The 26,570-nt window shown below is 42.3% G+C and overlaps 2 protein-coding genes and 1 pseudogene across 2 annotated transcripts; 2 read left to right on the top strand and 1 right to left on the bottom strand.

Moving 5' to 3' along the window:
- Nucleotides 1-2,728: 2,728 nt before the first annotated feature.
- On the bottom strand, nucleotides 2,729-10,654 carry LOC140855376 (protein trichome birefringence-like 33). The gene is made up of 4 exons (XM_073251267.1): nucleotides 10,403-10,654; nucleotides 4,041-4,291; nucleotides 3,801-3,953; nucleotides 2,729-3,213 (listed from the first exon to the last, which is right to left on the bottom strand). Exons 1-4 carry the CDS (start codon nucleotides 10,652-10,654, stop codon nucleotides 2,874-2,876), a joined length of 996 nt encoding a protein of 331 aa, XP_073107368.1. The 3' UTR covers nucleotides 2,729-2,873.
- Nucleotides 10,655-13,172: 2,518 nt separating this feature from the next.
- On the top strand, nucleotides 13,173-14,726 carry LOC140855501 (probable LRR receptor-like serine/threonine-protein kinase At1g53440). The gene is made up of 7 exons (XM_073251386.1): nucleotides 13,173-13,507; nucleotides 13,616-13,687; nucleotides 13,853-13,927; nucleotides 14,070-14,135; nucleotides 14,271-14,333; nucleotides 14,431-14,469; nucleotides 14,578-14,726. The coding sequence occupies exons 1-7, from the start codon at nucleotides 13,371-13,373 to the stop codon at nucleotides 14,672-14,674; spliced, it is 549 nt and encodes a 182-aa protein (XP_073107487.1). The 5' UTR covers nucleotides 13,173-13,370; the 3' UTR covers nucleotides 14,675-14,726.
- A 1,289-nt stretch (nucleotides 14,727-16,015) lies between these two features.
- Nucleotides 16,016-18,179, top strand: LOC140855375 (probable xylan O-acetyltransferase 10; annotated as a pseudogene).
- Nucleotides 18,180-26,570: the final 8,391 nt, after the last annotated feature.

The raw sequence follows: 26,570 nt of genomic DNA, 5'->3' as shown, positions 1-26,570 counted from the left end.
ATGGGGTCCGATGCCGGACTCCTACAATGTGCCCGACTGACTGTCGGAGGGGCCCAAATTTTCACCCGACGCCCCTCAGCTGGCCGTCGACCTATGATCGGTCGGCTCCTCCAACCGCCGTACAACCGCCAGAGACTGTCAGTCCTGACAACGACATGCGGCACTGCCGCCTAGGGGCATTATCCCACCTAAGGCATGGTCAATCCTAGCGATTTGACAGTCCTACGGTGATTTGACACATTTACGGCGACTCTGACAGTCTTCAGTGAGTTGATAATTCTTCAATTGTCCGCATCATTAATGACGGCGCCATACCGTACTCCACTATATATGTCGGGGAAGGCAACAGTGCTAGAGATCCCTTCGAAAAACTCTTGAGCTTGCTCCCTCTCTCTCAATTCCTCTCTCGTTGAGCTCTTTATTTTCTTTTCACTGTTGCCTAATTTCCTCTCTGACTTGACCGTCGGAGGATCCTCGTCGGAGTCACCTTCGGTTAGTATGGACTTTCTTTTGCAGGCGCTCGTTTCCGACGATCAGGTGATGAGGAGATTGGCCGCAACAGAGAAAGTTTGGAGTGCTTCGAGGACTGTGTGGGGTGCGATCCAACGGACCGCATCACAAAAGAAAACCAATCATTCTTTCTTGCGAACGATCAAACCCGATCCTGGAAAGACGTCATTCCTTCCCTCAATCCATGCATAATGATATGCATGGGTAATGTATGTCTCATGAATCTGTAACACTATCCATGTTGCCTTTGGAGATTAAATATTACAAAGATTTGGAGGTATATGCACTATGACGGTAAAGTTTTTAAGGTGTGAAAGTCTTGTCATGTATTTAAATTTTATATAAGATACTGTACGATTTGGTCCAGGAGGATGCGGGTGATATCTTTAAAGAATGATTCGTCTTCTTTCACCACATCAATCATGGAATCCCACAATAATCATTTCGAGATCTGTGCAGATGAAAGAAAGAAGTTTGAGTGCTTTGAGAGATGTACAAATGGGATCCAACGATTGACATTACGAAGGCAGATTGACCATTCTTTCATGCAAAAGATACAGCGCAAACCCTAATGGGGACACGACTAAAAGTCTATGCATTCTATGTCTATTAAATCCAGGTCATTAATTATAGATGGGTGGTCGAATGGATTGATTGGATCTAGGCGAGATTTATGGACAGGCCGAGACCATGGTAATAAATTAGAATTTGGTGCATCCCATCCAAACCTTAATGGAGATGCGGTGATATTGGGTCCACCAATCATCCGAATAGTCCTAATCAAGAGCTGAATGCTGCAAGTGAAAAATTGAGTACGGAAGGCTCGAGGCTGCCCAACAGTCCAAAATCATGAGGGTCAGAACGGCATGAGCGGCAGGCAAACAGGCGGAGCCTTTTTCTTAAATAATATAAAAAAAATTTTAATTATTAAAATAATTTAAATTTGAACTTATTTATCAGATTGATGCAGAAACGATAAAATGTCATTTTGAATGGCATTTTATCATACCACATCATCCTCCAATTTCCCCCCATTTTTTATTTGCCCCCATTTTCTATATGGACTAGACGACGTAAAAAAAAAATATAGAAATGCCATTTGGAATGACGTTTTTTAAAACATTCCAAACGACATTTTTAAAAACACCATACCATTTAGCACTTTTAATTATTCTCCAAAAAAAAAAAAATAATTTTAAATTAAAATTTTAAATTTATAAAAAAATAAAAATTATAATTTTGATAAAAAAATTTATCATTTCAAATTAGTACCCTCATTTCAAATTATCTTTCAAAAAAAATTATAAAAAATAATTATAAAAAATTAAAAATATCATAAAAAAGTATTGAAAAAAAATAAAAATTATAATTCAAAATATTAAGAAAATAAAAATTTTAATTTTAATTCAAATAAAAATCATCATTTTGAATTACAATCTTCTTTTGAAATTAATTTTTTTTAAAAAATATTATAAAAAAATTAAAAAATTATTAAAAAATAAAAAAAATTATAATTATAATTTAAAATAAATTTTTAAACATAAAAAATTTTTTTTAATTAAAATAAAAAATAAATTTAAATTATTTTCTTCATTTAAAATTATTTTTTAAAAAAATATGTAAAAAATATCTTAAAAAAATCTTAAAAATTTTAAAAAATAAAGAATACCATAAAAAATTGAAAAAAATAAAAAAAAATAAAAATTATAATTTTGAATATAAAGAAATAAAAATTTTAATTTTAATTCAAACAAAAACCATCATTTCAAATTACTTTCTCCATTTGAAATTTATTTTTATTTGAATAATTTGAAATGGAAAAAGTAATTTGAAATGGTGGTTTTTATTTGAATTAAAATTAAAATTTTTATTTCTTTATATTCAAAATTATAATTTTTATTTTTTCTGATTTCTTTCTCAATTTCTTTATGGTATTCTTTATTTTTTAAAATTTTTAAGATTTTTTTTAGATATTTTTTTATATATTTTTTTAAAAAAATTAATTTTAAATGAAGAAAATAATTGAAAATTATTTTTTATTTTAATTAAAATTTAAATTTTTATTTTTAAAAATTTATTCAAAATTATAATTTTTATTTTTTCTTATTTTTTTAATAATTTTTAAATTTTTTTATGATATTTTTTAAAAAAATTAATTTTAAAAAAAGATTGTATTTTGAAATGATGATTTTTTTGGTTGCTTATTTCAATATCAAAGTAGCTAGTACTCATGAAATTTAAATTATGCATCAAATAAAACAACGTAATATCAAAATCCTTAGCCAAAATGAAAAAACCGAGTAGATACGAGAGAAACAAATTCGTTAAAGAATATGAACTGAAACCCTTGTAAACCAATGCTGCTACGGAAAGAGGAGCTTTGCATACAAAAGTTCATTCCAAGTATCCTGGAGGCCAGGCAAGCACCAGTGGTTGCAGTCAGCATAGCCATCCGATTTTGCTGGTCGCTTTTGAGTTAAGTCGTACGGCTGCAATCTATAGATTGAGACGTGTGCATCCTTCCGGTATTCCGAGAGCTGGGTGACGTTGATGATGGTGATGGGAGTCTTTGATGCACCTAATACTTCTCCTACCACCTTCATTATGCTTTTGCTCGAACCAGAGCCCCAATATGTTGGATCCAAAATGGGAGTCGTTTCACCATAGCAATTACCATCTCGCTTCCCTCCCCACTCGGCACTCCTGTCATCTTTCTAGATTAGATATTGAATGAACCATGGAAAATAGATTTGTTCGAGTTCTTGAATGAATGACTACTCTGTTCAACGTTGCAAATATTTTTTTGGAGTGCTAATGAAGTAGGATACTACCCCAACAGGAAACGTGGAAGTTGATAGAATCTTTAAGTTTTCCAATGCTAATGATTTGCTATTCTTATATGTTGAAAAAAATCAGTGAAAAAAAAACTAAGTGCATTAGATTATATTATATTACGTTAGATGGACAGAATTAGGCCTATATGTCAAACTAAATGCAGCTCAGACTCTGGACTTTAAGGAGTGTTGCGATCAATCGGAGTCGGTCGGTCGGTCGGTCAGTCGGTCGGTCGGCCCGTCGGAGTCGGTCAGTCGGCCGATCGGTCAGTTGGTCGGCCAGTCGGTCGGTCGGCCGTCAAGGTCGTCCGTCGGAGTCGTCAGTCGGGATCGGTCGGTCGGTCGGTCGGCCAGTCGGTCGGCCGGCCGTCGGGATCGTCCGTCGAAGTCGTCGGTCGGTATATCCCAACAAGGAGTATGGTAACAGTAATAACTACCGATAGAGAAATTGCTCACCTAAAATGAGTCGCTGACATGGTTGTGAAGAAGACCCTAGTCTTCTGGGGATCTATGTTGTTCTCCAACCAGCTCACCATGCTCTTCAGCACAAGCCGATAGCCATCCTCGGCTTTCATCCACCTGATGTACTTTTTTCCCCAAGACCGTCGTCTGCGAACAATGCATATGTTTTGATGAAGCTAAGTAGCTAGAAAATTAGAGGTGGCATGAAGTGGATGGATTGAGGAATTAAGTTACACTATCTTCATCATTTTTCCTGGTTGCCACCATGCGTATGTGTTGAAGACCAAAATATCGACTCCCTTCCAATGCTGAGCATGCCTTTCAAGTGATCCCGAATATTCGTGAACTATTCTATCAAGCCCCTTGTGAGAAGTGGCATTATCACAGTTTGATGTGACGAGGAATGGTGCCCAGTAGAACTCAATCGTAGCATTATATTCCCATGGATATAGAATGATAATTAGTCTTTTAGGTGCAACATAATTCTTCCAATTCCAAAGCTTTGGTTAAAATATATATAAAAATTACCGGAGCAGCAAATATGCTATGGGATTGATAGAATTTGTGGTGACTGGAGTATCTGGGGATTGAACCACGTAGGAGGCACAGCATGGAGACGAATTGACCCTTGGTCAAGGAGTCTCCCACGAACAGCATTCGCTTCCCTCATCTTCTGGCGCCATCCTGATTTGATTATAGCCGGAGAATGCGTCCATAAAAATGAGAAGCTCATGGCCCGAGGTTGCATCCACCAGTTGATCAATTCTGGGCAGAGGGTAGATATCCTTTGGGCAAACTTTATTCAGCTTTTTGAAGTCTATACACATCCTCCACTTGTCGTTTGCCTTTTTGACTAGGACGATATTGAAAATCCAATCAGAATAATTGACTTCTTTAATGAATCCGGCTTTCAGAAGTTTGTCCACTTCCTCGGCTATCGCTTTCTGCCTCTCCGGTGCATGATCTCAAATTTTTTCTTTCGTCGGTCAATGCTTTGGATCGACGGCCAGACGATGCTCCATGACTTCCGTGTCAATTTCCGACATGTCCGCTGGAACCCAGGCGAAAACGTCCGCATTCTTTCGTAGAAAATCGATGAGATGCGTCCGTACCTCTTCCCCCAGGTTGGAGCCGATCTCCACCACATGCTCCGCATTTCCGACGTTCAAAGGGATCGAAACCAGATCTTCAATTAGGCCGCCCCTCTCCTTAGCTTGGTCGTCGCGGGCATCCAGCCCATCAACTGGATAGAGGTCGGATTGGTCGTTTCTTTGGAAGACTATGCTGTAGCAGTGTCTGGCCAGGACTTGGTCTCCCCTGACTTCTCCGACCCCTTGACTAGTAGGAAACTTCAATTTCAAATGATAGGCTGACACCATGGCCCGGAGAACGTTGAGGCCGGGTCGGCCGAGTATAGCGTTGTAGGCTGACGGTGCCTTCACCACTAGAAAATTCACCAAAACCCTGGATTGTCTTGGATATCGACCCACGACCACAGTCAAAGTTATTACCCCCTCCCCCGGGACAGCATCGCCGGTGAACCCTACCAGAGGAGAGTTAATTGGTCCCAAATGGCCGTCAAGGATGGACATTTTTGAGAAGGCGTTGTAGAATAAGATGTCGGCCGAACTTTCGTTGTCGATAAGAATACGACGGACATCGTAATTAGCTATATTCAAAGAAACTACAACTGCATCGTTATGAGAAAATTGGACTCCCCGAGCATCTTCTTAAGTAAAGATTATGGACTCCTCAATTTTTTGTCGCTTGGGAGATACGGTCGATACGTCGATTGCTCCCTGTCGAGATTCTCCCGAGATGATGTTGGCGAAATCCGTCGGAAGCCGTTCGTCTGACCGTTGTCAGAGGAGAAGGCTGAAAAACTGAAAGTGAGGCCGGAGCCTGAGATCTGGCCGCGGAGGCCGTAGATCGCCGCGTGGATGCTCTGCGGGACGGCATCGGGCAAAAATCTAGCGGAGGAAGGAGAAGAGGATGTCAGTGAAGACGATCGAAGGTAGTCCCGTTGAGCGCTCCTTTAAGAACAAGGGTACTGCGAAGACACATCCCTTCCTCTAGCGTCAATCCTGTTGGTGCAAAAATCTGCCTGCGTCGGAGAAGCTGGAGTCGAGGGAGTCGCGGTCGCCACCGGGACCTGCAAAGGAAGTCTAAACCGGAGTTGGGGTTGCTCCGACAAGACCCTCCGACGCTCAAATAAGTTCTCTGCCTCAACAAGAATGGAGTACTCAAACGAAAATTTTAACGAAGTTTTGGGATAAAAAGTAGAGCTTAGAGAGTAACGTATCTGGCCCCCCTTTTTATAGGCGGAGGGAGCAACGGGTTGATAGCGACGTTTGTAACCGCCTAGTCGTGGGCCGCTTGGGGTCAGAAAGAATTTATTATGAAGAGAAATGGGGTGGAGTCGTGGCTGTCACCATGGCTCGCCACGTGGAGTCTATTGCGGAGTAGAGCGACGTCCGTTGTCGCGACTCGCCAGGGAGTGGTGGAGCCGCGCAGTATCCGTCACAGGAAGTGAAGCAGAATCATGGCCATTACTGTGGCCTGCCACGTGGAGCCTGTTACGGCGAGTGATGGAGCCGCGCAGAATCCATCGCAGGAGGTGGAGCAGAGTCATGGCCGTTACTGTGGCCTGTCAGGAAGTCCAGACCTGTCGATCGAAGTTCGGTTGAAGCGCCTGGCGAAGAGAGGTGACTATCCTTCTGAAAGGAGCTCGGATGCTGCTGGCGGGCTGTCTACCGTTGGGTGCCTTGAGCGTTAGTACTATAGACGAGGGTCATTTGCTGCAGGAGCCCAATCAGAGGCTTTCTGTAGACGAAGTCCGACTCCCGTAGGAGTCCGGACGAAGTCTTCCTGCAGTCGGAGTCAGGGATGAAGTCCGGCTCCCGTAGGAGTCTGGCTCCCATAAAAGTCGGAGTCAGGGATGAAGTCCGGCTCCCATAAAAGTCCGGATGAAGTCTACCTACAATTGAAATCGAAGACGAAGCCCGGCTCCCATAGGAGACCGGACGAAATCTACCTGCAATTGAAATCGGGGATGAAGTCCGACTCCCGTAGGAGTCCGGACGAAGTCTACCTGCAATTGAAGTCGGGGGTGAAGTCCGACTCCCGTAAAAGTCCGGACGAAGTCTTCCTACAATTGAAGTCGGAGGCAAAGTCCGGCTCCCATAGGAGTCCGGTAGAAATCTTCCTGCAGCTGAAGTCGGGGATGAAGTCCGACTCCCGTAAGAGTCCGGGCAGAATCTTCTTGCAGTCGAAGTCGGAGACGAAGTCCGACTCCCGTAGGAGTCCGGACGAAGTCTTCCTGCAGCTAAAATCGGGAACGGAGTCCGGCTCCCGTAGGAATCCAGACAGAGTCTTAATGCAGCCGAAGTCAGGGGCGAAGTCCGGCTCCCGTAAGAGTCCGGACAGAGTCTTCCTGCAGCCAAAGTCGGGGGCGAAGTCCGACTCCCGTAGGAGTCCGGACAAAGTCTTCCTGCAGCCAAAGTCGGGGATGAAGTCCGGCTCCCGTAGGAGTCCGGACGAAGTCTTCCTGCAGCTAAAGTCGGGGACGGAGTCGGGCTCCCGTAAAAGTCCAGACAGAGTCTTCTTGCAGCCGAAGTCGGGGGCGAAGTCCGGCTCCCATAGGAGTCCGGACGAAGTCTTCCTACAGCTGAAGTCGGGGACGAAGTCCGGCTCCCGTAGGAGTCCGGACGGAGTCTACCTGTAATTGAAGTCGAGGGCGAAGTTCGGCTCCCGTAGGAGTCCGGACGAAGTCTACCTGCGATTGAAGTCGGGGACGAAGTCCAGCTCCCGTAGGAGTCCGGACGAAGTCTACCTGCAGTTGAAGTCGGAGACGAAGTCCGGCTCCCGTAGGAGTCCGGACGAAGTGTTCCCGCAGTCGGAGTCGGGGACGAAGTCCAGCTCCCGTAGGAGTCCGGACGGAGTCTATCTGTAATTGAAGTCGAGGGCGAAGTTCAGCTCCCGTAAGAGTCCGGACGAAGTCTACCTGCGATTGAAGTCGGGGACGAAGTCCGGCTCCCGTAGGAGTCCGGACAAACTCTACCTACGGTTGAAGTCGGGGACGAAGTCCGGCTCCCGTAGGATCCGGACGAAACCTACCTACGGTTAAAATCGGGGATGAAGTCCGGCCCCGTAAGAGTCCAGATTCTTCCTGCAGCCGGAGTCGGGGACGAAGTCCGGCTCCTATAGGAGTCCGGACGGAGTCTACCTGTAATTGAAGTCGGGGACAGAGTCCGGCTCTCGTAGGAGTCCGGGCGAAGTCTACCTGCAATTGAAGTCGGGGATGAAGTCCGGCTCCCGTAGGAGTCCGGACGAAGTCTACCTGGAGTTGAAGTCGAGGGTGAAGTCCGGCTCCCGTAGAAGTCCGGACGAAGTCTACCTGCGATTGTAGTCGGGGGCGGAGTCCGGCTCCCGTAGGAGTCCGGACGGAGTCTACCTGCAATCGGAGCCGGGGACGAAGTCCGACTCCTGTAGAAGTCCGGACGGAGTCTTCCTGCAGTCAAAGTCGGGGGCGAAGTCCGGACGAAGTCTTCCTGCAGCTGAAGTCAGGGACGGAGTCCGACTCCCGTAGGAATCCGGACAGAGTCTTCTTGCAGCCGAAGTCGGGGGCGAAGTCCAGCTCCCGTAGGAGTCCGGACGAAGTCTTCCTGCAATTGAAGTCAGGGACGAAGTTCGGCTGCCGTACAAGTCCGGACGAAGTCTTTTTGCAATTGAAGTTGGGGGCAAAATCCGACTCCCGTAGGAGTTCGGACTAAATCTTCCTACAGCTGAAGTCGGGGACAAAGTCTGGCTCCCGTAGGAGTCCGGGCAGAATCTTCCTGCAGCCGAAGTCGGAGATGAAGTCCGGCTCCCGTAGGAGTCCGGATGAAGTCTTCTCGCAGCTGTTCCCGCAGCTGAAGTCGGAGACGGAATCCGACTCCCGTAGGAGTCCGGACGAAGTCTTCTTGCTGGTCGGACGTCGGTAGAATCTCAGAGGGATCACTCCTGACCCGAACTTCGGCTGGGGGGTATTTTATACCCAACAGATGTGATACTAAGATTCGATGTAGATTTGTTATGCAACAAAGCTATATGTTTGTATCAAGATGCTGCTTGATTGTATCATCTTTTGTTATGTGGACAAAAATATCAAAAAAAATATAAAATTTTATTTTATAAAAACTTAAATCTTATCCAAAAATCTAGTTGGAAGATACTATCTACATTTTTTTGATCCTATATAAATATCCTAAATCTACCTAATATACTTTCATGTGGGACTAATATGTCATCATGGACTTCACAATTCTGGTTGAAATCTAATTTTATTTAGTTAAAAAAAAAGAAAAAAAAAAAAAGTGTTATATATTTATATAATCATTTATAAGAAATCATATCTTCAAAAAGTTATAGGAATTAATTATTTTAAAATACAAAAAATGTGTCTAAAATATGAAACTAGCTATGAACTTTATTGGTATTGCCGTTTGGTATAATTTTGTTCGAAGAAAGCACTTTGGTATCATAAGATGACGGTTAACTTTGCTCCAAGATCAAGATTATGTTGGGTCCTCATGTCCAAGCAAGGCCACAAAATTAGACATGGCATAATTCACACCATATAAAGATGCAAACTGACACTAATTACGTGTAGGAAGCAAAATCCGGTGGCTCCTATAGATTTCTGCATGATGGTTAATAAGTGCTTTCTCTTTCGGGCTCATGTCTGCAAATTAAACCAGCTCCCACGAGCCACATGACCTAAGACCCTACAAACGTTCCAGAGGAAGATGGAGCAGGAGCACCACAGATACAAAATAAGTCTTCCAACTATAAAATGACTTGACACAATAAAATTCAGAGATTAGTTTAGATCTCATAATGTCCAACGTTCTATGCACACATGAGAGCATAATTGTCTCGATCCACAGAACTAACCTTACAGTTTTTTATATGAGACCGGACTGCACACAACCCATGCGTGTCAATTTTAAAAATATAAATGTACGAGAACAGTTGAGACAGAAGGCATTATGCGGCAGCTATGTGAAACAAGCAGGTTAAATTACATAACGTAATTTTGACAACGTACTAGCTGGTACCCACTATTAATTTTCCCGGTGGATGCCAATAAATTACATAAAGTACAAGACGCGAAAGACCAACTAAAATTGTACAATTACGTTCCCTGATCAATTGCTTAGCCCAATTAAATGTAGCAAGATGTTGGCTGGTTTTATTGGGTTCCTGATCTGGACAAAGAGTTCTGTTGGAAGGTGGTGCCACTCTGTTCTACCAGTCACTGAGGGACTCAGCTGAATTTAGTTGATTTCCTTAAAACTAACTCTCAATCTCTCTTTCTAGCACAAGCACTGGAGGAAAAAAAAAAAAAAAAGATGTCAACAAGAACGTTATGTTATCCTTTGTCTTGAGAGAGAAAGGGAAGCCCACCCGCCTCTCCCACGAAGCGTGCTGGTTGATAGGCAGAACAGTATGGCCACTAGAATAAGCTCTAGTTCATAGAATTTCCAAGTTATATTGGCAGATTTTAATTGATGAATACAACATAATAAGAAGTAAAGAAATGAAGCTTGGCAGACAGAGACCAAGAAGGTCTTACCGATGACATCGACGGTGGTCATTCCATTGCTGAACCTTCCACTTGGGCCACCAGGGAAGTCGATGCCGTAGGGCATGTAGTTGGCTCGTGCCAATGACGCAATGTAGTTGTTGTTGCCATTGTCCACAAGTGAATCCCCAAAGATAAAATAGCATGGGACTTGAGGGTCCGGCCGGACCAAGCCCATCAACAAGCTTGAAACCAAGAGCATTAACCACCACACCTCCACCATTCCCCTCAGCTTACTTTGGGCCATCTAGAGAGAAGAAGAGGGGTGGGAAGAAGAAAACGGGGATAAAGGTGGGATAAGTGGAATAAAAGGTGTATGGGACGGAGAGGGAAAAGTGGGCGGTGGGGGGAGATTAAACAAGACGTGGGGGGAATATATAGGGAAGATAAGGTCGTCAGATGGACTGGACTGGACTGTCAGGATTGGGTTTTTGGTTAGGACAGGGACGGTTGGGTTGAGGTTGGTATTGGTATTTAATTTTTCCCGGACTTAACGTGGGGTCATGTGGACTTGGGCAAAGGGAAGGCCAAGGCGTGGGGAAGGCTACGTTGGCCCTTAGGAGCGTGTCAATACGTTGCCGAGAGTTGAGGTGGAAAAAAAAAAAAGGGTGGGGGTTGTATCCTTCGTCCGAAAGAATGATTCACCATCTTTCGCGCGAATCCACCGATGGATCGCGCATACGCTCCTTAAGATGCATGCAGACCGAGGAATGAGAGAGTTTGGAGTGCTTCGAGGGCTGTGTGGGATGCGATCCAACGGACGACATCACAAAAGAAAATCAATCATTCTTTCTGGCGAACGATCAAACCCGGTCCTGGAAAGACGTCATTCCTTCCCTCAATCCATGCATAATGATATGCATGGGTAATGTATGTCTCATGAATCTGTAACACTATCCATGTTGCCTCTGGAGATTAAATATTACAAAGATTTGGAGGTATATGCACTATGACGGTAAAGTTTTTAAGGTGTGAAAGTCTTGTCATGTATTTAAATTTTATATAAGACACTGTACGATTAGGTCCAGGCGGATGCGGGTGATATCTTTAAAGAATGATTCGTCTTCTTTCACCACATCAACCATGGAATCCCACAATAATCATTTCGAGATCTGTGCAGATGAAAGAAAGGAGTTTGAGTGCTTTGAGAGATGTACAAATGGGATCCAACGATTGACATTACGAAGGAAGATTAACCATTCTTTCATGCAAAAGATACAGCGCAAACCTTAACGGGGACACGACTAAAAGTCTCTGCATTCTATGTCTATTAAATCCAGGTCATTAATTATAGACGGGTGGTCGAGTGGATTGATTGGATCTAGGCGAGATTTATGGACAGGCCGAGACCATGGTAATAAATTAGAATTTGGTGCATCCCATCCAACCCTTGCTTTCCAATTAATGGAGATGCGGTGAATTGGGTCCACCAATCATCCGAATAGTCCTTATCAAGAGCTGAATGCTGCAAGTGAAAAATTGAGTACAGAAGGCTCGAGGCTGCCCAACAGTCCAAAATCATGAGGGTCAGAACAGCACGAGGGACGGACAAAATAATGTAGAAGAAAAAATATTATTTTAAATAATATTTTTTCTTCTTCTACATTTTTTTTTTTCACGATGATAAAGTGGAGAAAAAAAAAATAAAAACATCATTAAAAATAATATTTTTATTTTTCTCACCAAAAAAAAGAAAAAAATCCGAAAAAAAATAAAAAAAATAAATTTTAAATTTTAAATTAATAAATAAATTAAAAATTTAATTTTGATTGAAATTTAAAATATAAAAATTTGAATTTGTAATTCAAATAAAAAAATAATTATTAATGATTTTTTTATCGAATTATTTTTTTAAAAAAATGTCTAAAAAAATTTTAAAAAATAAAAAGTGCCATTAAAAAATAAAAATTTAAAAAAATCGAAAAAAATAAGAATTATAATTTGAAATTTAAAAAAAGTAAATTTTTTAAAATTAATTAAAATAAAAATATCATTTCAAATTAATTTTTCAAATTAAAATTAATTTATTTAAAAAATATTTGAAATAAAAAAATAGCCTAAAAAAATTTCATAAAAATAGAAAGAAATGAAAAAAATAAAAAAATAATATAATTGTAAATTTGAATAAAAAAATTAAATTTTTAATTTGAAGTAAAATTTGATAAAAAAAATAAATGCATAAAAAAGTGAAAAATAAAGAAAAAATGTGAAAAAAAAATTTATAAATTAATTTTTTTTTAAAAATAAAAATTTTAACTTTAATTCAAATAAAAATATAATTTTAAATTATATTGTCCATTTCAAAAATCTTTTGATATATTTAGTCTGGACTTTAATATAAGCTTCATACGAACTTGTGCAATTAATATTTAAAAATCTGGCACGCACGACCTCTTTTCCCATCAAAAGCCCAATCTTCAACCGCCTGCGCATCCAAAGCAGCCATGCATTGCCGCCTCCTCCTTTTGTCTCCTCCTGAGACCACGATATGGCGCCTAAGTAGGAAAAGGCACATCTTTTTCGAATGCCGCTTCGCCACTGCTAGAGCCAGAGCCGACAGGGACATTGAGGTCCGCAATGTTCACGGGAAGGAACGCGGGCCAAATGTTCGACGGAATTCCCGAACGGATTATTTTGTTTCTATTTCCGTAATTTTGGAAGCAAAATTATTCGCAACCAAAAATTTTAAATACTGTTTTTAAAAACAAAACTTCAGGGACGGACCTACCAAATTGAAAATTGTTTCCGAGTCTGTCACATTTTCGTTTTCCTTCTTTTAAAAGAAAGGCAATGCCGGATGAGTTCTCCGTTTGAGTGATTAACGATTTGAATCTTGAACAATCGCTTCCTAGAGATATGCAAAGAACGTCAATGGAGGGGCCATTTCCTCTCGTATTAGAAAAGTTGGAAGCCATGACTCAGCTGTGAAGCCCTTTTTAATGCTTTACTTCATTCATTTTGATTCGTCCGGTGGTTTCTATCGTTTATTAATTAGCATGGTTGGGAGAGTGTCTGACTGGAAAGGAGGGGATGGGAAGTTTCCTCCATTGCAGAACATGACAAGCTTGAAATATCTGTAAGTATGAACGGAATTGAAGTCAACAAGGACTAATAGTATAATATATGTGGATGCAGCGTGTTTAATTTTCCTACTTAATTCATATTAGTTGTTGGTATGATGCAGTGTGTTGAGGAACTTGTCTATATCTGGTGAACTCCATGATTTTATTGAACAGATGACCAGTCTCTATGTCTTGTAAGCTTGTCTGGAGGCTTCTTTTTATGACTTTAGCTTCATCAGTTATTTGCGTTACAGTTAATTTTCACACTATCTATTATTAAGAAGACTGATAATACAAATCAGTAACACGGGTGCAAACTTTTCCCACTTATTTTTTTGTATATTATGTTTATCCTGCAGAGACCTTAGTTTTAACAACCTGACAGGTTCAATCCCGAAAAGCTTTGACGGCCTTCAAAATTCAATACGTTTTACGTAAGCAAACTAGATGAACATGTTATATTACATTGCTAATAGTTCCGTTATTCAGGAAGTTTTACTCTAGTTTCCTATTCCTTACGTTCCTTTTCTTTTTGATGAATTGTCCCGTATCCGTCTCTTAACTTTTCTCATGTAGGTTCCTTACTAATAACATGCTAAGTGGAACAATACCCAGTTGGATCTTGAGCAGTGGAAAAAACATGTATGTTTAATTGTTCAGAACTTTCTATTCATTTGGTTATGACGAGCCAGTCTTGGTTAGAAATATCAAAAAACATTATTGAGTGCTAAAATTCATCTCAATCATTTTATGACTTTATGGTGCTTGAAATTGCAGAGATCTTTCATATAACTCCTTTACAGGATCTCCGGCACCAGACGGTTGTCAACAAGGGAGTGTGTAAGGATTCTCAAATTTCATATTCCTTCACAGTCAATTCGTTATAGTTGGTGATTCGTTTAATCCTTCTCTGACGATTTTAGTTTTTTGCTCATAGGAATTTGGTTTCTAGTTATTCATCATCAAACAATGATTTGTAAGTTTTTTATATCTTTTGATGTCTTCATTTTTGATATCACATCAAAATATTAGCTTTAATGGTAGGCGTTGGTAATTTCTACCTACTATTTATTTTTTCTTGTAGGATTGCGACATGTTTAAGGCAGAATCAGCCTTGTCATGGGAAAGCTAGAAGTAGGTACAATAATTTCTTTAAGTTATTCTTTTTACAGAGAGATTGAGGCTTATATTCCAAGATTCTGGGATATGTTACAATATCTAAATAAAACCATAGCTATGAATGGCTATCACTTTAGGACCACCACAGTTTATGAACAAATTATAGATAGGAAATGGCTATCACTGAGTCATGGCTTCCAACTTTTCTAATACGAGAGGAAATGGCCCCTCCATTGACGTTCTTTGCATATCTCTAGGAAGCGATTGTTCAAGATTCAAATCGTTAATCACTCAAACGGAGAACTCATCCGGCATTGCCTTTCTTTTAAAAGAAGGAAAACGAAAATGTGACAGACTCGAAAACTATTTTCAATTTGGTAGCTCCGTCCCTGAAGTTTTGTTTTTAAAAATAATATTTAAAATTTTTGCAATTTTTGGTTGCGAATAATTTTGCTTCCAAAATTACGGAAATAGAAACAAAATAATCCGTTCGGGAATTCCGTCGAACATTGGGCCCGCGTTCCTTCCCGTGAACATTGCGGGCCTCAATGTCCCTGTCGACTTGGCCTTGGCTCTGGCTCTGGCAGTGGCGAAGCGGCATTCGAAAAAGATGTGCCTCCTCCTACTTAGGCGCCATATCGTGGTCCCCGGAGGAGACAAAAGGAGGAGGCGGCAATGCATGGCTGCTTTGGATGCGCAGGCGGTTGAAGATTGGGCTTTTGATGGGAAAAGAGGTCGTGCGTGCAAGATTTTTAAATATTAATTGCACAAGTTCGTATGAAGCTTATATTAAAGTCCAGACTAAATATATCAAAAAGACCACCTAGAGAAGTTTAAAATCTACCTGCATAAATTTTGAGTATAAGTTGCAGCTATGACAACGGCGGGTACCCCAGCATGACACGGTAGAATTATTGCGTGCGTAGGGTCATGCTGGCGTACGGCATAAAAGCATCATATCGTACAAGCACAGATTCCATACATAGTTCTTTTTCAGAATAATATAAAAAAAAATTAATTATTTAAATAATTCAAAATCTATTTTTTTTATCAAATAATGCAAAAGAAAAAAATATCATTTTAAATGATATTTTTTTTCCTTCCACGTCACCAATTTTTTTCCACGATGGCAAGATGGAAAAAAAAAAGAAACACTATTTAAAATGATATTTTTAAAAATATTTTTCATCTTTGTACGATAATTATAGCTGTGATTTTCTTTAATTTTTGTACGATAGCTATAGGTATTTATTACTACGTATTTTATTCTTATTCAGTCTCCGACAATTTAGTGATTATAATCACGATTCACACACACAATGGAGAGTTCGATGAGATAATCTTTTCCAAACAATAATTCAACGTTCTCAGGTCTTCCAACTAATTACCGTCTAAAAGTTCAGATGGTGAAGTCTTCCTTATCCTCTCCCTTCTCGTACTCCTCTTCCTGTAAAAAGAGCTCCATCACCTTCTATCTTATTATCCTATTCCTCATCATCTATCTAGCCATATTCTATGAAGAAGAGTTGACGTACCTCTTCAAGCAATCAATTCCCAAGTCACAAGAGCTCGAAATCTCGGAACGACCGCAGGAACCCATATCACCGCCACAAGGTTTGAAGCCCGTCTCGGAACGACAACAATAACAAACAATATCACCACAAGGTTTGAAGAATAACTTCGAGTTGGGGTGGTGCTAAATCAAATATCCATTGATTGCAGGAGATGTCCTCCCGTTTGCCGTGGGGAAAACGGAGGAGGGATGCGATGTGTTCAAGGGCATGTGGGCCTACGACGAGGTCTCAAGGCCTTCCTACGCTGAGGATGACTGCCCTTTCATGGAGCCTAAGCTGAAGTATCTAAATTAATATGATACTTCGTGAGGTAGGTTTTTCCAAACTCATTTGCATAAGAAAAGATCACTATAATGATCTGCTATAATGAAGACAACAGATATTATTTGCATTTATGCACCCATATAGAGACATATTTACATAGTAGAAATTGAATTATATTCAACAATCTTAGCTCTTGTATTCACGAATCCTAATCACAAATTACAGCTTCAATGCCACCTTTATGCTCGAAAGACTCCGAGGGAAGCGAATGCTGTTCGTGGGAGACTCCTTGACCAAGGGTCAATTCGTCTCCATGCTGTGCTTCCTACGTGGTTCAATCCCCAGATACTCCAGTCACCACAAATTCTATCAATCCCATATCATATTTGCTGCTCCGATAATTTTTATATATTTTAACCAAAGCTTTGGAATTGGAAGAATTATGTTGCACCTAAAAGACTAATTATCATTCTATATCCATAGGAATATAATGCTACGATTGAATTCTACTGGGCACCATTCCTCATCACATCAAACTGTGATAATGCCACTTCTCACAAGGGGCTTGATAGAATAGTTCACGAATATTCAAGATCACTTGAAAGGCATGCTCAGCATTGGAAGGGAGTCGATATTTTGGTCTTCAACACATACGCATGGTGGCAACCAAGAAAATGATGAAGATAGTGTAACTTAATTCCTCAATCCATCAACTTCATGCCATCTCTAATTTTCTAGCTACTTAGCTTCATCAAAACATATGCATTGTTCGCAGACGACGGTCTTGGGGAAAGAAGTACATCAGGTGGATGAAAGCCGAGGATGGCTATCGGCTTGTGCTGAAGACCATGGTGAGCTGGTTGGAGAACAACATAGATCCCCAGAAGACTAGGGTCTTCTTCACAACCATGTCAGCGACTCATTTTAGGTAAGCAATTTCCCTATCTGTAGTTATTACTGTTACCATACTCCTCAAAGTCCAGAGTCTGAGCTGCATTTAGTTTGACATATAGACCTAATTCTGTCCATCTAACGTAATATAATATAATCTAATGCACTTAATTTTTTTTTCACTGATTTTTTTCAACATATAAGAATAGCAAATCATTAGCATTGGAAAACTTAAAGATTCTATCAACTTCCACGTTTCCTGTTGTAAATAGGGGGTAGTATCCTACTTCATTAGCACTCCAAAAAAATATTTGCAACGTTGAACAGAGTAGTCATTCATTCAAGAACTCGAACAAATCTATTTTCCATAGTTCATTCAATATCTAATCTAGAAAGATGACAGGAGTGCCGAGTGGGGAGGGAAACGAGATGGTAATTGCTATGGTGAAACGACTCCCATTTTGGATCCAACATATTGGGGCTCTGGTTCGAGCAAAAGCATAATGAAGGTGGTAGGAGAAGTATTAGGTGCATCAAAGACTCCCATCACCATCATCAACGTCACCCAGCTCTCGGAATACAGGAAGGATGCACACGTCTCAATCTATAGATTGCCGCCGTACGACTTAACTCAAAAGCGACCAGCAAAATCGGATGGCTATGCTGACTGCAACCACTGATGCTTGCCTGACCTCCAGGATATTTGGAATGAACTCTTGTATGCAAAGCTCCTCTTTCCGTAGCAGCATTGGTTTACAAGGGTTTCAGTTCATATTCTTTAACGAATTTGTTTCTCTCTTATCTACTCGATTTTTTCGTTTTAGCGAAGGATTTTGATATTACGTTGTTTTATTTGATGCATAATATATATATATATATATATATATATATATAAAGTATTGCAACTTTTGTATCTAAATTAATATGATACTTCCTGAGGTAGGTTTTTCCAAACTCATTTGCATAAGAAAAGGTCACTATAATGATCTGCTATAATGAAGACAACAGATATTATTTGCATTTCGCCATTTCGCCATCCTCACGGAGGCATCCGTCCGGTGCAGAATCGTCATGATCGATTGGTCGATGAGCAGCGTTATGGTGTGCCCTTGAAAGTAGGATCGGAGCCTCCGGGCTGCAATCAACAGGACGTAAATTAATTTTTCTAATTTAGTATACTTGATTTCGGCGTCTCTCAACGCGCGATTGACATAGTAGATCGATCGTTGGATTTTCGTCTTTCTTGACAAGGACTGCTGTGAGAGCCATGAGAGAGACCACCAGGTACAAAAATAGTTCCTCTCCAGGCTCGGGCTTTGCCAACAACGGAGGCGAGCCGAGGTAGCTCCTTAACACTTCGAACGTCTGTTGGCACTCAGCGGTCCAACAAAAATTCTTTGACCGTTTGAAGGTTTTAAAAAAGGACAAGCACCGTTCGGTCGACCTCGCAACGAAGCGATTCAGAACTACTACACTCCCTGTAAGGCGCTGAACCTCTTTTATCGACTTTGGGACGGCCATCTCCTGGATGGCGTGAATTTTCTTTGGATTAGCTTCGATTCCACGCCCCGATACCATAAAGCCCAAGAACTTCCCCGAGGTCACTCCAAAAACGCATTTAGTTGGGTTCAGCTTCATCTTACATTTTCGGAGGGCGCAAAAAGTCTCCTCAAGGTCGGCGACGTGGTTCATTGAAGATTTACTTTACACAAACATGCCGTCCACGTAGACCTCCATATTGCGGCCGATCTGCTCCTTGAAGATCTTGTTCACCAGCCGTTGGTAGGTTGCGCCTGTATTTTTTAGACCGAACGGTATGACCCTGTAACAGTAAAGGCCATGATTAGTAATGAAAGCGATCTTTTCTTCGTCTTCTGACGCCATCCTGATTTAATTATAGCCGAAGAATGCGTCCATAAAAGTGAGAAGCTTATGGCCCGAGGTTGCATCCGCCAGTTGATCAATTCTAGATAGAGGATAGCTATCCTTTGGACAGGCTTTATTCAGCTTTTTGAAGTCTATACACATCCTCCACTTGCCGTTTGCCTTTTTGACTTGGACGACATTGAAAATCCAATCAGGATAATTGACTTATCTAATGAATCCGACTTTCAGGAGTTTGTCCACTTCCTCGACTATCGCTTTTTGCCTCTCCGATGCATGACCTCGAATTTTTTCTTTCGTCGGTCAACGTCCGCATTCTTTCGTAGAAAATCGATGAGATGCGTCCGCACCTCTTCCCCCAGGTTGGAGCCGATCTTCACCACATGCTCCGCATTCCCGTCGTTTAAAGGGATAAAAACCAAATCTTCGATTGGGTCGCCCCTCTCCTCAGCGAGGTCGTCGCGGACGTCCAGCCCATCAACTGGATAGAGGTCGGATTGATCGTTTCTTTGCAAGACTATGCTGTAGCAGTGTCTGGCCAGGGCTTGGTCTCTCCTGACTTCTCCGACCCCCTGGCTAGTAGGGAACTTCAATTTCAAATGATAGATTGACACCACGGCCCGGAGAGCATTGAGGTCGGATCGGTCGAGTATAGCGTTGTAGGCTTTCACCAAAACCCTAGATTGTCTTGGATATCGACCCACAACCACAGTCACGGTCGCCGCCGGGACCTGCAAAGAAAGTCTAAACCGAAATTGGAGTTGCTCTGGCAAGATCCTCCGACGCTCAAGTCAGTTCTCTGCCTCAACAAGGATGGAGTACTCGAACGAAAATTTTAATAGAGTTTTGAGATAAAAAGTAGAGCTTAGAGAGTAACGTATCAGGCCCCCCCTTTTTATAGGCGGAGGGAGCAACGGGTTGATAGCAACGTTTGTAACCGCCTAATCGTGGGCCGCTCGGGATCAGGAAGAATTTATTATGAAGAGTAATGGGATGGAGTCGTGACTGTCACCATGACTCGCCACGTGGAGTCTGTTGCGGAGAGTGGAGCGGCATTTATTATGAAGAGTAATGGGGTGGAGTCGTGACTGTCACCATGACTCGCCACGTGGAGTCTGTTGCGGAGAGTGGAGCGACGTCCGTTGTCGCGACTCGTCAGGGAGTGATGGAGCCGCGCAGTATCCATCGCAGGAAGTGGAACAGAATCGTGACCATTACTGCGGCCTGCCACGTGGAGCCTGTTACGGAGAGTGATGGAGTCGTGCAGAATCCGTCGCAGGTGGTGGAGCAGAGTCATGGCCATTACTGTGGCCTATCATGAAGTCCAGACCTGTCGATAGAAGTTCGGTTGAAGCGCGTGACGAAGAGAGGTGACTATCTTTCTGAAAGGAGCTCGGATGCTGCTGGCGGGCTGTCTACCATTGGGTGCCTTGAGCGTTAGTACTATAGACGAGGGCCATTTGCTGCAGGAGCCCAATCAGAGGCTTTCTATAGACGAAGTCCGACTCCCGTAGGAGTCCGAACAAAATCTTCCTACAGTCGGAGTCGAAGATGAAGTCCAGCTTCCATAGAAGTCCGGACGAAATCTACCTGCAATTAAAATCGAAGACGAAGTCCAGCTCCCGTAGGAGTCCGGATGAAATCTTCCTGCAATAGAAGTCGGGGGCGAAGTCAGGCTCCCGTAAAAGTCCGGACGAAATCTACCTGCAATTGAAATCGAAGACGAAGTTCGGCTCCCGTAGGAGTTCGGACGAAGTCTACCTGCAATTGAAGTCGGAGACGAAGTCCAACTCCCGTAAGAGTCCGAACGAAGTCTACCTGCAATTGAAGTCAGGGACGAAGTTCGACTCCCGTAAAAGTCCGGACGAAGTCTTCCTGCGATTGAAATCGGAGTTGAAGTCCGGCTCCCGTAAAAGTCCGGACGAAGTCTTCCTGCAGCTGAAGTCGAAGACAAAGTCCGACTCCCGTAGGAGTCCGGGCAGAGTCTTCCTCCAGTCGAAGTCGGGGATGAAGTCCGACTCCCGTAGGAGTCCGGACGAAGTCTTCCTGCAGTCGAAGTCGGGGACGGAGTCCGCTCCCGTAGGAGTCCGGACGAAATCTTCCTGCAGCCGAAGTCGGGGACGGAGTCCGACTCTCGTAGGAGTCCGGATAGAGTCTTCTTGCAGCTGAAGTCGGGGGCAAGTCTGGCTCCCGTAGGAGTCCGGACGAAGTCTTCCCGCAGCTTAAGTCGGAGACGAAGTCCGACTCCCGTAAGAGTCCGGACGAAGTCTTTCTGCAGCTGAAGTCGGGGATGGAGTCCGGCTCCCGTAGGAGTCCGAACAGAGTCTTCTTGCAGCCAAAGTTGGGGGCGAAGTCTGGCTCCCGTAGGAGTCTGGACGTAGTCTTCCTACAGCTGAAGTCGGAGACGGAGTCCGGCTCCCGTAAGAGTTCGAACAGAGTCTTCTTGCAGCCGAAGTTGGGGGCGAAGCTCGGCTCCCGTAGGAGTCCGGACGAAGTCTTCCTGCAGCTGAAGTCGGGGACGGAGTCCGGCTCCCATAGGAGTCCGGACAAAATCTTTTTACAGCCGAAGTCGGGGGCGAAGTTCGACTCCCGTAAGAGTCCAGACGAAGTCTTCCTGCAGCTGAAGTCGGGGACGGAGTGCGGCTCCCGTAGGAGTCCGGACGAAGTCTACCTGCAGTTGAAATCAGGAACAAAGTCCGACTCCCATAAGAGTCCGAAAGAAATATTCCTGCAACCGGAGTCGGGGATGAAGTCCGCCTCCCGTAGGAGTCCAGACGGAGTCTAGCTGTAATTGAAGTCAAGACGAAATCCGGCTCCCGTAGGAGTCCGGACAAAGCTTACCTGCGATTGAAGTCGGGGACGAAATCCGGCTTCCGTAGAAGTCCGGACGAAATCTACCTGCGATTGAAGTCGGGGACGAAGTCCGACTCCCATAGAAGTCCGGACGAAGTCTTCAACCGGAGTCGGAGACGAAGTCCGACTCCCGTAGGAGTCCGGACGGAGTCTACCTGTAATTGAAGTCGAGGATGGAGTCCGGCTCGCGTAAGAGTCCGGACGAAGTCTACCTGAAGTTGAAGTCGGGGATGAAGTCCGACTCCCGTAGGAGTCCGGACGAAATCTACCTGCAGTTGAAGTCGAGGGCGAAGTCTGACTCCAATAGGAGTCCGGACGAAATCTACCTGCGATTGTAATTAGGGGTGGAGTTTGGCTCCCGTAGAAGTCCGGACGGAGTCTACCTGCAGTCGAAGCCGGGGACGAAATCCAGCTCCCGTAGGAGTCCGAACAGAGTCTTCTTGCAATCAAAGTCGAAGGCGAAATCCGACTCCCGTAGGAGTCCAGACGAAATCTTCCTACATCTGAAGTCGGGGACGGAGTTCGGCTCCCGTAAGAGTCCGGACAGAGTCTTCTTGCAGCCGAAGTTAGGGACGAAGTCCGGCTCCCGTAGGAGTCCGGACGAAGTCTTCCTGCAATTGAAGTCAGGGGCGAATTCGGCTCTAGTAGGAGTCCGGATGAAGTCTTCCTGCAATTGAAGTCGGGGGTGAAGTCCGACTCCTGTAGGAGTCTGGACGAAATCTTCCTACAGCTGAAGTCGGAAACGAAGTCTGGCTCCCGTAGGAGTCCGAGCAGAATCTTCCTGCAGCCGAAGTCGGGGACGAAATCCAACTATCGTAGGAGTCCGGACGAAGTCTTCCTGCAGCTGAAGTCCGAGACGAAGTTCGACTCCCGTAGGAGTCCGAACAGAGTCTTCTTGCAACCGAAGTCGGAGGTGAAGTCCGACTCCCGTAGGAGTCCGAACGAAGTCTTCTTGCTGGTCGGACGCCGATAGAATCTCCGAGGGATCACTCCTGACCCGAACTTCAACTGGAGGTATTTTATACCCAACAGATGTGATACTAAGATTCAATATAGATTTGTTATGCAACAAAGCTATATGTTTGTATCAAGATGCTGCTTGATTGGTATCATCTTTTGTTATGTGGACAAAAATATCAAAAAAAATATAAAATTTTATTTTTATAAAAACTTAAATCTTATCCAAAAATCTAGTTGGAAGATACTATCTACATTTTTTTTTGATCCTATATAAATATCCTAAATCTACCTAGTAGACTATCGATGTGGGACTAATATGTCATCATCGAACTTCACAATTCTGGTTGAAATCTAATTTTATTTAGTTAAAAAAAAAGAAAAAAAAAAGAAAGTGCTATATATTTATATAATCATTTATAAGAAATCATATCATTCAAAAAGTTATAGGAATTAATTATTTTAAAATACAAAAAATGTGTCTAAAATATGAAACTAGCTATGAACTTTATTGGTATTGCCGTTTGGTATAATTTTGTTCGAAGAAAGCACTTTGGTATATCATAAGATGACGGTTAACTTTGCTCCAAGATCAAGATTATGTTGGGTCCTCATGTCCAAGCAAGGCCACAAAATTAGACATGGCATAATTCACACCATATAAAGATGCAAACTGACACTAATTACGTGTAGGAAGCAAAATCCGGTGGCTCCTATAGATTTCTGCATGATGGTTAATAAGTGCTTTCTCTTTCGGGCTCATGTCTGCAAATTAAACCAGCTCCCACGAGCCACATGACCTAAGACCCTACAAACGTTCCAGAGGAAGATGGAGCAGGAGCACCACAGATACAAAATAAGTCTTCCAACTATAAAATGACTTGACACAATAAAATTCAGAGATTAGTTTAGATCTCATAATGTCCAACGTTCTATGCACACATGAGAGCATAATTGTCTCGATCCACAGAACTAACCTTACAGTTTTTTATATGAGACCGGACTGCACACAACCCATGCATTTCAATTTTAAAAATATAAATGTACGAGAACAGTTGAGACAGAAGGCATTATGCGGCAGCTATGTGAAACAAGCAGGTTAAATTACATAACGTAATTTTGACAACGTACTAGCTGGTACCCACTATTAATTTTCCCGGTGGATGCCAATAAATTACATAAAGTACAAGACGCGAAAGACCAACTAAAATTGTACAATTACGTTCTTCCCTGATCAATTGCATAGCCCAATTAAATGTAGCAAGATGTTGGCTGGTTTTATTGGGTTCCTGATCCGGACAAAGAGTTCTGTTGGAAGGTGGTGCCACTCTGTTCTACCAGTCACTGAGGGACTCAGCTGAATTTAGTTGATTTCTCTTAAAACTAACTCTCAATCTCTCTTTCTAGCACAAGCACTGGAGAGAAAAAAAAAAAAAGAAGATGTCAACAAGAACGTTATGTTATCCTTTGTCTTGAGAGAGAAAGGGAAGCCCACCCGCCTCTCCCACGAAGCGTGCTGGTTGATAGGCAGAACAGTATGGCCACTAGAATAAGCTCTAGTTCATAGAATTTCCAAGTTATATTGGCAGATTTTAATTGATGAATAAAACATAATAAGAAGTAAAGAAATGAGCTTGGCAGACAGAGACCAAGAAGGTCTTACCGATGACATCGACGGTGGTCATTCCATTGCTGAACCTTCCACTTGGCCACCAGGGAAGTCGATGCCGTAGGGCATGTAGTTGGCTCGTGCCAATGACGCAATGTAGTTGTTGTTGCCATTGTCCACAAGTGAATCCCCAAAGATAAAATAGCATGGGACTTGAGGGTCCGGACGGACCAAGCCCATCAACAAGCTTGAAACCAAGAGCATTAACCACCACACCTCCACCATTCCCCTCAGCTTACTTTGGGCCATCTAGAGAGAAGAAGAGGGGTGGGAAGAAGAAAACGGGGATAAAGGTGGGATAAGTGGAATAAAAGGTGTATGGGACGGAGAGGGAAAAGTGGGCGGTGGGGGGAGATTAAACAAGACGTGGGGGGAATATATAGGGAAGATAAGGTCGTCAGATGGACTGGACTGGACTGTCAGGATTGGGTTTTTGGTTAGGACAGGGACGGTTGGGTTGAGGTTGGTATTGGCATTTAATTTTTCCCGGACTTAACGTGGGGTCATGTGGACTTGGGCAAAGGGAAGGCCAAGGCGTGGAGAAGGCTACGTTGGCCCTTAGGAGCGTGTCAATACGTTGCCGAGAGTTGAGGTGGAAAAAAAAAAGGGTGGGGGTTGTATCCTTCGTCCGAAAGAATGATTCACCATCTTTCGCGCGAATCCACCGATGGATCGCGCAAACGCTCCTCAAGATGCATGCAGACCGAGGAATGAGAGAGTTTGGAGTGCTTCGAGGGCTGTGTGGGGTGCGATCCAACGGACGACATCACAAAAGAAAACCAATCATTCTTTCTTGCGAACGATCAAACCCGGTCCTGGAAAGACGTCATTCCTTCCCTCAATCCATGCATAATATGCATGGGTAATGTATGTCTCATGAATCTGTAACACTATCCATGTTGCCTTTGGAGATTAAATATTACAAAGATTTGGAGGTATATGCACTATGACGGTAAAGTTTTTAAGGTGTGAAAGTCTTGTCATGTATTTAAATTTTATATAAGACACTGTACGATTAGGTCCAGGAGGGTGCGGGTGATATCTTTAAAGAATGATTCGTCTTCTTTCACCACATCAACCATGGAATCCCACAATAATCATTTCGAGATCTGTGCAGATGAAAGAAAGAAGTTTGAGTGTTTTGAGAGATGTACAAGTGGGATCCAACGGTTGACATTACGAAGGAAGATTAATCATCGTTTCATGCAAAAGATACAGCGTAAACCCTGATGGGGACACGACTAAAAGTCTATGCATTCTATGTCTATTAAATCCAGGTCATTAATTATAGATGTGTGGTCGAATGGATTGATTGGATCTAGGCGAGATTTATGGACAGGCCGTGACCATGGTAATAAATTAGAATTTGGTGCATCCCATCCAACCCTTGCTTTCCAATTAATGAAGATGCGGTGACATTGGGTCCACCAATCATCCGAATAGTCCTTATCAAGAGCTGAATGCTGCAAATGAAAAATTGAGTACAGAAGGCTCGAGGCTGCCCAACAGTCCAAAATCATAAGGGTCAGAACAGCACGAGGGACGAACAAAATAATATAAAAAAAAAAAAAAACATCGTTTTGAATAATATTTTTTTTTTCTACATCATTTTTTTTTTCATGAAAAAAAAAAAAACACCGGATGACGTTTCTAAAATTATCATTTTAAATAATATTTTTATTTTTCCCATCAAAAAAAAACGGAAAAAAATGAGAAAAAATAAATTTTAAAAATTTAAATTAATAAATAAATTAAATTTTAATTTTTATTGAAATTTAAAATATAAAAATATGAATTTGTAATTCAAATAAAAAAATAATTTTATATGATTTTAACTTATTTAAGACATGTTTAATCTGTTTAAAA

Source organism: Elaeis guineensis, chromosome 2 (genome assembly GCF_000442705.2).
Source record: "Elaeis guineensis isolate ETL-2024a chromosome 2, EG11, whole genome shotgun sequence".
NCBI lineage: Eukaryota > Viridiplantae > Streptophyta > Magnoliopsida > Arecales > Arecaceae > Elaeis > Elaeis guineensis.
This window is presented reverse-complemented; position numbering and strand designations above follow the sequence as displayed.